The sequence below is a fragment of the Zalophus californianus genome, chromosome 1, assembly GCF_009762305.2.
Source record: "Zalophus californianus isolate mZalCal1 chromosome 1, mZalCal1.pri.v2, whole genome shotgun sequence".
Taxonomy (NCBI): domain Eukaryota; kingdom Metazoa; phylum Chordata; class Mammalia; order Carnivora; family Otariidae; genus Zalophus; species Zalophus californianus.
Genome location: NC_045595.1, coordinates 97389621 through 97401429, shown reverse-complemented (window position 1 = coordinate 97401429; position 11809 = coordinate 97389621). Strand labels below are relative to the sequence as shown.

The window sequence follows — 11809 nt, the reverse complement described above, 5'->3', positions numbered from 1 at the left end:
AATCCATCTAAAATGATGGGTGCTTCTTGAACAGCCAGTGCGGCTTTCTCAGTTCTCAGTTGAGAAATATGCTAAATTTGGAAAACAATGTTGTTCACTACAGGCAAAAGAATTCTTCCTTGATGAGCAAAAACTTTATATATTTAAGGACTACACGCCACGTCAAAAAGTAGATCGACACAAGGAAAGCAGAAAGGTTCTGATGGTATGAAACAAAGAGGATTTGAACTACAAGGCAGAAAACAAAACAAATTTTTTAAATTTTTTTTTATTTAAACAAAACAAATCTTGACAGGACTTTCAACAGGTTACACCACCTCTGTTGCTAACATAAAATGCAGGCATAAGCTTAAAATATGGTGCAAATGGTATCACCAAGCTAAGAAGTCAAATGGCAAAATTACAAGCCAAAGAATGAACCTTTTGGTCACAGAAGATCAAACCTCAGGTAAGAATGCCTATGAGGAATCAAGACCAATAGTCTCTGAACATGGGTCCGTTGAGTTTGAAGCATGTCATGTCTACTCAAGAAAGGTTATTCTCTGAAGGTCACTGACTTGGGCGTAGTAGTGTCAGCAATCAGAATCCAGCAGTGCGAACTATGCCTTCTTATTCTGGTGTACACATAAAGGGACTTCATTTGGCCTCAGGGTTCTCCTCTTTTGGAATCACGCAGTTTTGAAAGGGAGAAGTATGGCACCCTTTCTCATTAAAGAACTAGCTTGTTTACATCAAAGAATATAACTCGAAGTCTTTGACGTTTCTGACAAGTTCTTTTCTAATACATGAGCTAGCCTGAGTAGGATTCTGGTATTCTGATAAAAGTAGGATCCCTAGATAATCAGAACCCAATTCCTTCCTCTTTATTAACCTTAAGCTCTTCTGGAGTTACAAGGGCTAAGTTTTACGGAGGTTTATTTAGAAATGCTAAGAGGGCTGCTGTGGCCCTAATGGGGAAGTATTCTGGCTTCTCTCCTCGGGGGCACAAGTTACCCACTAACATGGTCTTTGGTGCTGTTGCTTTATATTCTCTAGACAGGTCAGCAAGATGGCACAACATAGTCAAATTCTAACATCTGGAAGGACTGCACTGAAGGTCAAGCTACAGGGCAGAGTAATGTACAGGAGTCAGTGTAGGACCTGAGTAACCAGAAGCTCTGATGTCAACTCTTTTGAGAAAAGTAGAAATGGAATTCTTCAAAAAGTCTAAGATAGGCTGAAAAAGTCAGCTCTGAACTACTTACCCAGACAGGGACAGGGGTGGAATACAATCCTCCATGCTGGACGTGCCCGGCTATCGGGAATGAAGGGATCCTGCATGGTGCCTCTATACTGGAGGTCCTCAAAACAAGTCTGTTGAACGAATGAGCGAATAAGGACCACAGTCCATCAAAAATCAGCCAAGTTAAGTGCAAGAAAAGAATCCTGAGCACTTTTAAAACAGATGGCTTTGTTCTTCTTTGTTACTGAGAACTTCTCATGTTTGCTATTCCCTTAGTGATAGGCAAGGTACAATAATTTTAAGAAATCTTAAATCAGTAAGAAAGTAAGGTCTCACAGAGAATAGACAGGCTTCTTGTAATTTATTTGAGTTATTTCCAAGCGACAGTTACAAAAGTTTTTAATTTTTATAATACTCTTGATAAGAAAATAAAATTTAAATAAAAATACATTCTCAACAATACAACATGGTTACACAAATTCTTAACTACATTAAGTTTTGATAACTTACATATTCAAATTGGACACTGTAAAAACCAATATTTACTAGCAACATATTAATTTCCAAGTTAATAAAAACGGAAGCAGATAATACCGGTCAAGACAGGTAATTTAACTCTAGAATGAGTCCTGTATTTTTCGCATACTGTAAGGACACCTAAAAGGCTTTTTATAGCATTGTCATTACAGGATGTACCGTTAAAACAAATTAAAGGTGCTTTTACTTAAAAAAAAAAAAAAAAAGGAAAAAAATCTGTTTTCTAAAACCTGGCATGAATGAACCTTTCTGATAAATGAATGAAATTAGGCTTCAGAAACAAACAAAAGCCACATCATTCATCGCCTTTTTTTTTTTAATAATAAGGAAAATCTAGTTTTGACATTTAACCATTACCCGTGACATTATAAACATATTTCTTTGGCAAATAAAATCATTCAATTTGATAAATTATATTCCTGGGGGTAAAAAACTTAGCTATTGCCATCATCTTAGTAAATGAATATTAAAAAACCAAACTAAAAAAAAAACACAACAAACAATAACAAGAATAGATCACCACAACTACAACTGATGGAAATGGCTAAACTAAGAACCAGAACTGGCATTTATGGCAAGAGTTTTTAAATCATCCTTTTCTCTCCTTCTAAGCATTTTCAGGTTTTCAGGGTGAAGTGAGCTGCCATGTATTTTTTTTCAAGTGTGGAAAAGGCAGAGAAAGCAGATCTGGTAGCAAAAATCAAAGTACTCGTAAGTATAACAGTAGAGGAATGAGGCCCTTGGAAGCAAGTACCTAGGTTATTGTAGGGTCCTACTGACACGGTCTCTTATTTCAGTAGACTTTCAAAGAAGATTAATTTCACATTACTTCTTTTTGGCTGTGCCAAGCTGGTTAATTCCAGTCAAATAGGCTGTTTAAAAGTGTCATGTGAAGAAAATAACTATATGACTAAACTCTTCCGTTCAAATTCAGAGTTATGTATTCACACAGCCTTGGCCCCTTTGACAATGCCATGATCTTTAAAGGCAGTCATGATTGGGGATTTGATATTAGAAATACTTAAAAAATATTTCTTTTGCCTTGAAGAAAAGCAGAGGGCTAAAACAGCCACTAAAGAATGTGGTACTTGGCAATGCTCACATGTCCTTTTCAGGTAGACATCTCAGAGACTCTTAAAAGGAAATTTCAATCTGAATGAAATTCAGCAATGAGAAATTTATTAAATGGTTAAATTCTTTCACATTTATAAATCAGTGTAATTTATGGAATACACAAGCTCATAAAATTTAAAGGAGTCTTTCAAACTTGTCTTTAAAGTGGGCAGGAATAAACCTACCATAATGGAGACTAGGACCGATTCTTAAATAAAACCAATTGATTTTCACAAGTCGTTTAGAGAAATACATTGCTCAGTTATAATCATTTCTGGAACTCTGATTGTGTGCCAATGGTCTTTAAAAAAATTCCCTAGTAACAATATAATTTAAAAACAATTACTCACCAATAACAAAATTGGCAAAGTGTATCCTGATATATAGCTTATGGTCAGGAAAACAAAAAAAGCACTACTAGCTAGACTTACATTAATAAGTCACAGTTTTAAACAGAAATATGTAAATACTCCAAGGTTCAAAGTACCACATTTAGAAAATGTTTTAAATTTTAAAAGACAAAATAAGAGTACCATGGTTTTTAATACTGATGAAGCAATGTGTATCCCTCTTAACTTCAAGGAGGCAACTTGCTTCGACTGCTTATTTACAATTACGGTTTTGAGGATAAAAGTAAATTATTAGGGAAAAACAGGATTCAAACAGTTGCTTGCCCAAACTCCATTTGGCTAGCAGGAAATAAGAAAACAGCAATGAAATATAAACATTTTCAGGAAAGCACTATTTCTAGACTTAAACACTGATCATTCAACTGATCATAAAGATTAGATACCACAGAGTATCTAAAGTATAATCTGGGGCAGCCAGATTATTAAAGTGCGCCAAGTGACTGTTTTCTAGTTAGCTCTCACCCTCACACTAGGAGGAGGGCATCCTCATGGTGGCCCTTATAATAACAGGTGAAGTCAAGTGATTCTTCCACCACCTTCTTTCACTGACTACTGTCTCTTCTTTTTCAGAAGAGATGTCCTTACAAGTCACGTTAACTTGAACTTTCAAATCAAGAAAATGAGTACCTGATATTTAAAACAATGAAAAAAAATTTAGTGGTCTCACTGTATTTCATCTGCCATCACTCATCCCAAATGTAAACAAGATGCGCACAACAGTATATGTTCCCTGATTCCTCCTGAGTTCTGTTTACATCTTTAAATAGGCAAAAGGAGCTACCAACCTTCAAGGATGCTCTGGCAGTTTTCAAAAGTCCCTATTGTAATCTGTAATGACTAACAGACGAAAGGAAAATCTTTTTTTTTCTTTTTTGAAGAGGGAGGGTCTGATGAACTAAATGGAAAGCTCTGAATTGTCATGGACTGGATTTTCTAGTAAAACACAATATTGGCAGTATAGAGCAGGCACTAATGGTAGTGAAAAGTCCACAGAACATGGAGTGTCACAGGAAGAGATGGTTTCTTGTTATGGAGGAGTTCTCCTTTTGTTATAAAGCTTCTTTAGGAAGATTCTATTAAAAAGAAGCTGCAGACACATGGCTTTTGACATAAAAGATACAAAGGGAATCTTGAATTTCAAATTCTCTAGTAATGCATCAATAGCAGGATTCCCAGTTACTTTCAATTATTAAATATTAAATACAATGTGAATATAGGTGACACTGAAGCCAATGTTCATTCTTAAATACCAGGAACAAAATAAACAATGAATTGAAAAACTCCAACAAAAATAGTATTTTCCAGTTCTTCTGAATCAGTTGGTCATACTCTAAGATGTTTTTCCTACAATTGGATTTTCCCTAGAAAATAAAAGAAAACCATTTTTCAAAAGATAGATATATAACATTTTAAAAAGTGACAAATTATCTCACAGTATCCATTAAGTATTTGTAATTTTCCCTTGATAATCTCTCATGTCAAGTCTTTTTTTTTTTTTTTTACGATTTTATTTATTTATTTGTCAGAGAGTGAGAACACAAGCAGGGGGAATGGCAGGCAGAGGGAGAAGCAGGTTCCCTGCTGAGCAAGGAGCCCGATGTGGGACTCGATCCCAGGACCCAGGACCGACTGAGCCAGCCAGGCATCTCTCTCATGTCTAGTCTTATTTCATTAACTCAACAAGTATTTACTGATCATTAAATGTTAGGCACTATTTTAGAAGCTGTGGATACAGCAGTGAACAAAATAGACAAAACCTTGCTCTCACGGAGCTTACTTTCTGTTACAGGGAAAGTAAAATGAACAAGGAAACTAGTACAAGATAGACTGATTTTCTTTTAAGATTTATTTATTTATTGGTGGAGGGGAGAGGGAGCATGAGCACCTGTGTGCTTAGAGGGAAGGGCAGAGGAGAGAAGCAGACTCTCACTGAGTGGGGAGACAGGGGTAGGGCTTGATCTCACAACTCAAGTGGAAATCAAGAGCTGGACACTCAACCTACCGAGCCACCCCGGGCACCCCAAGAGACTGATATATATATATATATATATATATATTTTTTTTTTAAAGATTTTATTTATTTATTTGAGAGAGAGAAAGTACAAGTGAGGTGAAGGGCAGAGGGAGAAGCAGGCTCTCTGCTGAGCAGGGAGCCCGACGTGGGGCCCGATCCCAGGACTCCGATATCATGACCTGAGCCGAAGGCAGACACCCAACAGACTGAGCCATTCAGTGCCCCAAGACTGATATTTTTTAATGGAGAAAAATAAAGGTGAGAAAAGGTAGGGTGGTCAGGGGTGGGGGATAGGTACTATTTAAGAAGAGTGGTCAAGCACTGGCTAGGACCTCAAATGGAAATTTCTGGGGACTCCAGGAAAACTATATTAGCACTGCTGGAAGAGAACCCATTACACTAATGTCGAGAAGACAGGATTCGGATGGTTACAATAACCTTTTTCTATCTGGGGAGAACACACATCTGGTCAAACTGATTTTTATTGTTCATAAACCACAAATATAATTAATAATCACATTTTTTAAAGAGAGAGAGTGGGGAGGGGCAAAGAGTGATGGGGAGAGAGAATCCCAAGCACACTCCTTGCCCAGAGCAGAGCCTGGGGAGGGGGTTCCCCTCAATCTACAATCTTGAGATCATGAGCTGAAACCAAGAGTCAGATGCTCGACTGACTGAGCCACCTAGGTGCCCCAATAATCACATTATTTTTAAAGAACGCTTAAAACAGTGGGGCCAGTATTCAAAGCCCCTCACTAATCAGCTGTATGACCTTGAACAAAGCACTTAACATCTGTGAGCCTCAGTTTCTCTAGCTGTAAAATAGGAATATAACCATGTTGGACTGATGTGAGGATGAATGAGACAGTGTACACTGTGGACTAAGAACGATCCCCTCCCTATTCACCTCTGTGCAAACAGAACTCTGATCCTAGTGCTGATACTGTGCAGCCCCATGTTCCAGGGAAAGCTGGGGGTAACTTTAGATAAGGTTCTTTTCTCTTAGTGAGAAGGAAATAATGTCTTTCTGCCTCTGGATACTATTATATAAAAATAGTGAACTGTTGCAGCTCATCCATGACCATGAAGGGACAAACCTTAGGAAGACAGAAATCATCTTGTTGAGGACGGGTAAGTAGCTGGATGGTCCTTGATAACAATATTGAGTTGCTGGACCAACCAACTATGGAAGTTAGGACTTAATTTGTGAGATTAAAAAATTTCCTCTTGTGGGGCGCCTGGATGGCTCAGCTGCCTTCGGCTTGGGTCATGATCTCAGAGCCCTGGGATCGAGCCCCGCATCAGGCTCTGTGCTCAGTGAGTTTGCTTCTCCCTCTCCCTCTGCCCTACCCTGCAGCTCGTGCTCTCTCTCTCAAATAATAAGTAAATAAAATCTTAAAAAAAATTAAATTAAAATAAAACTTTTCCTATTGGTTAAGCCACCTCAGTGGGGATTCTAAAAACACGCTACATAATATGATGTAAAATAGGTACAGTGCCTGGTGGTGGACTAAGCTCCTAATAAAGTGTTAGACATTGCTGCTGTTTTCCACTGTAATAGTCACCTACATCTGAGATGGGTTCAAAGAATCAACTATAAAGTACTTGTAGCATTTTCACAGGTGATTTTTTTTTCAGTACTTAGTATGTATAAGGCACTGTGGAAGATATTAAGATGGAAAAGTAAGGGTAAAAACAAAACAAGAACAAAAGCTACTACGTATTTGACTTAACGAAATAATGTGAACATTAAAAGTGGTGATCAAGTACAGCACCAATATAACGAAACAATAGCAGAACTGCAAAGACAAAGACCACTGTGTGAGTGGCCAGGGGAACTTTTTCACAAGAGAAAGGTTCTGAGCTCGGTCTTGAAAGATGAAGGTAAGCAGGAAGTCTGCATATCAGTGTGAGTAAAGAGTAGTAGTTGGAATCTCACACGATGTTTACAAATACGTTTAAAGAATCTTAAGAATACTTACTTGCTCCCATATTTTGCACTACTTGATCTTTTCTTCCTATACTGTTCATGAGGTTCATCTAGCTTCTCTATGATGCTTTTAATTTGCTGAATTGTCTTAAAGGTTGTTACAGAATCCTCAATTACAAAGTTAGAATAATCATCAGGCTCTTTCTGTGGTCCTTGGTAGACTGCTATAGTTCCACAAGCCTCTAAAAGGAGCAGTAAAATCTCTTATCAGAAAACTAATTCCATAAATGTAATTTTTAGTATACATAAGAACTTTCTGAGTGTCTCAAGCTGGGAAGACTTCCCCTGGAAATGCACAGATAACCCACATACTTTCATTTTATTAATTACGAACAGCCCATTTATGCAAAAAAAGTATCTTTGTGAGTATCTGTGAAAAATGCCCCTTTGGGAGTTTAATCAATGTCCACATAAGCAACATTTTGGTAAAGCTACGAGTATTTTCAACTTTAAGATAATGCCAAAGCAATTACTTCAGGAATTGGTAACAAAGGATCATGGTTATATAAAAATATTTTAATTGTATATTTACCTTCCATTTTCTGCAGCTTAAGTAAACTGAGGGTAAAAAGGGAATAAATTCTTTCTGTTTCTCTGTCTTCATCAATATCTATTTGGATGTCTGCAGGGACACCTCTATGATAAAAATGAAATTAAAGACATTGAAAAATTTCATTTTGTTAACATGCCAAAGACTTTTGGTGACTTGAGATTAAAAAGCAGAACCTCAGAACTTTGCAGGAGGAAGCTCAGAAATCTAGTCTCATTTGACAATAAAATGGGGCCAAGAGAGTTTTGGTCATTCTAGCACTCTAATCCAAAATCCAATCTAAAGAGAAATCATTTTCATAACACCTATACTTCAGCACAAAAGCAATACATTACTTCTTAAGTCCATAGGGCTACAATGGCTATTCCATACAATTAGAAAGAGAATGCAAAGTTCTTCCTTGCTCAGGCTTATGCATCTACTTCCGACATTGCTCGCCCCCACCTCACTTTTTTTGACTTGTGCCAACCACTATTTATTTGAGAACATTTTCATCACCCCAAGAAGAAACCCTGTATCCATTAGCACTCCCCAAACCTTCCTCCCTCCAGGCCATCACAACCACCAATCTACTTTCTGTCTATAAATTTACGTATTCTGGATATTTTTTATAAAAGTCATCATATAGTATATGGCCTCTGTTTCTGGCTTCTTTCACTTGGCATTTTTCAAGGTCCACCCATGTTGCAGCATGTATCAATACTTTATTCCATTTTATGGCTGATAATATTTCATTCTATTGATATACCACACTGCTTTTTTTAATCAGAAAGAAACTTACGCAGTACATGGCTTGCAGCCGAGAGCGTTCTCACTGGTCTCCAGACAGCAGAGCCAGTTTCCGTTGAGATATGCAGAGGGGTGATAAAAGCTGAGCCTGTTCTGATTGCATCGGCTCACCCTGCAGAGTACGTCTATCCATTCATTAGCTTCTACACAATTATTTGCCTGGACATAGAGTGGTTTCTCCATATGTATTACTTGGAACATCTTCATAGGCAATTAAGATAAAAAGTTAGTAACAGAGTCTAAAAACCAACACAGTACAAACAGAAAAAGGTATAATAAGAGAAAAATAGTTTGCTTGGCTAGATAACTGCTGCTCAGGTATCTTACAAATTGTTACTTTTCAAGTAAATTAGTTCCAAGGACAATCTGAGTCACATGGTACTAAGTACAACAGAATATAATTTTTAGAAGTCACACATGTCCAAAGAATGGACTATCATATAAATAGGAATGAAGGGAGGGAACTGCAGATGGAGGAGAAAGTATGAGTAAGGGAAAAGCAGTGGGAGAATACAGAGAAACAGGAAATCACCCTGATTGCTTTGAGTATACAGTACATAAGATTGCACAGACTGGCTGGGACTATATTATTAAAGACTTGAATGTCAAGTTGAAAGGTCAGATTAGAGAAGTACTGAGAAAAGTACCTTTAACTTAATAGGCTAGGCAGACTATATAAGGCATCAATAACAATGGACAATTTTATTTTTAAACATTTTATTTAAAAAAAATTTTATTTGAGTATAATGGAGACACAATGTTAGTTTCAGGAAAAATAATGGACAATTTTAAGACAGTTCTAGCCAACAATTAAAATAGTAATGATTAATGGCAAATACAAAACAACCTTGAAAATTTTCAATCAAGTAATATGTGCAATTTAAAAAGCTTTAAGTGATTATTCATGTAACTTACATTTTTCTTATTGAAAGAGCTCTCTTCCAGTTTTTCCACAGCAAGAATGTTTTTCACTGGAATTGTGTAAATTGCATCTTTGCCTAAATAATAAAAGAAGTAGAACAAAATTAAAATGATTTCCATCAGAATTATGAGGTTAATTACATAAGGTTTAAGCTCATCCTCTTCACAGTAGAAATGTAAGTAACCTAAAGATTTCCTAAAGATATACATATAAGCATTCTTTTGTTTTATGGAACAGATGAATTTTGCTTGTTTTCTGTAAGTTACTTTCTCTTTACCTTTTTCAATATAAAATTTAAAACATTTTTAAAGAAAAATATGGGAATAAATTTGATCTTGATATAGAAAACTAGAATGTTGTTATATTTTGTAACAATTATATGGGAACTGAAAAAATAATATACTTAGCAGTAGAGGCCTGGTCAATCTTGCCCAGACATGTAATTTTCTTTCAGGGAGTTCTCACGTAAGGGGTGAATCAGACTGCTAAGCGGATTTTTCTGTTTTAACAGTCTAATATTTAAGGGATTGACCCTGAAAACAAGATTTAAAATTGAAAAGTTGTTTATTACTATCATATATTGGCTGAACAGATGACTAGAACTACCAAATTTACTCTAAGAGATATAGGGAACAAGAGTAAACATTTTATTTGGTAGAGTGAATCATTTACACCTAATTTAAGAATTTGGAAATTTGAGTTTGCCTTTTAAAGGAACTCCACTGTAATATGGCATGATGATATGACGCATTTTGATTTACAATTTACCTGAGAATAGACTATATCTCATATCATAGAAACTATAAGCAAATATAATTATGGCTTTTCCTGGTCATTTTGTAATGTTCTCAGAAAAATCGAAGCTTTGCTTTAATTCTCCCAGAGTTTAAAGCAGAGTTTAATGACACGTATACTGAAGCGCTGGAAGTTAAGAACTCGATGTTCATACTGGTCCATGGGTTAATGTACAGCTTTCTGGTCAAAGACAATTATTTGGTTAGTAAATGTTTTGGGTCTTGAACAGACAGGTTAACCCAAAATATTTGTTAAGCCCGGCTGCTGGTATAAAATCTAAAATTTGTGTAATTCAAGCAGATCTGATGTATAATTTTTTAGAAAAGATAAAGTTACTTAATTAAACTATCATACATTTAATGTCTAGTATATACCAGACACTCTTCTAACCACCTGGGATACAGCAGTAAACAGAACAAAAAAGGCCCCTAATGAAGTGTGCATTTCAGTCTGGAAAGACTGACAAAAGACAAATATTAGGTAGACATAGATGTTATAATGAAAATAACCTAAGGTGATATAATAGAAAGTAGCTGGGAAGTTCCTTTAAATTGGATGGTTAGGGAAAACTTTTCTCAGGAAACAACATTTAAATTCAACAAATACAAATCCTAAGTGCATGAGAAAATAAGACTATCACCAGTATCCTGGAAGCAGACAAGATCAAATTTATGGCAGCGGGGGGAGGAGAGAGTAAACTGAAGGAAGCCACAGCCCGAACCACATGTAGGAAAAGACATCTGCAAAAGTAGTAGTTAGAAGACAGCTTCAAGCCAGAGTCATTGGACACAGACAGCCGGGGAATGGGGACGGACGGACGGACACACACACACACACACACACACACACAATCAGGATGATTAACAGGTCAGCTGCCTCAGCTTGTCCCAAGCGGCAGTCAACAGAGGTTTGTTTCCCAGGCTAAGCAGCAATGGTGCCTACTGGGGTGGCAGAGCGGTGCCCGTCACAGGTAGTCGCTGGCCCTCAGGAGGGAAGGAGAGCACGCACACCAGAAGACGAGCAGCAGGTTTGCCCCTCGGCAGCCTGTCCTGTACCTCCCTCACAACCACTGGCAGTAAGCTACCGAACACTCAAGCAGGTGAACAGAGTGTAAAAACACACAGATGAGCAAATTGCCAAAAAGATCACCAAACGATGAGGGAAATCAGCACCCTGAGACACAGACACAACAAAGAGGGTAACCTTTGAGGAAATGAAGGATACAATGAAGTACCTATGGGTACTGATCTACATGGAGTAGCACCACAGAGATTCCAGAGAATTTAGTAATTTTGCAGGAAGTTTCTATCTTTAGATTTGTTTAACACACACAGCAATCACATACCCTAGAACTGCTGTATTTGTTCATTTCTGGGCAAATTATAACATAGCATATGTAGAGAAAGTATATTGCTTCCAGGCACATATACTATCATGATGTCATCAGAGTTACCTTCACAGTTACTA

General features: G+C 37.0%; 1 protein-coding gene across 3 annotated transcripts in view; it reads right to left on the bottom strand.

Moving 5' to 3' along the window:
• Window positions 1-1566: 1566 nt before the first annotated feature.
• RASA2 (RAS p21 protein activator 2) overlaps window positions 1567-11809 on the bottom strand; it is a 121873-nt gene continuing 111630 nt past the window's right edge. For all 3 annotated transcript variants that reach the window (XM_027583124.2, XM_027583123.2, XM_027583125.2), the window contains 5 exons: window positions 9541-9623; window positions 8618-8826; window positions 7819-7922; window positions 7279-7468; window positions 1567-4643 (listed from right to left, as the gene is read on the bottom strand). In XM_027583124.2, coding sequence (XP_027438925.1) covers window positions 4613-4643; window positions 7279-7468; window positions 7819-7922; window positions 8618-8826; window positions 9541-9623 — 617 coding nt within the window. In that variant the 3' untranslated portion in view covers window positions 1567-4612. The remainder of the gene's footprint in view (window positions 4644-7278; window positions 7469-7818; window positions 7923-8617; window positions 8827-9540; window positions 9624-11809) is intronic.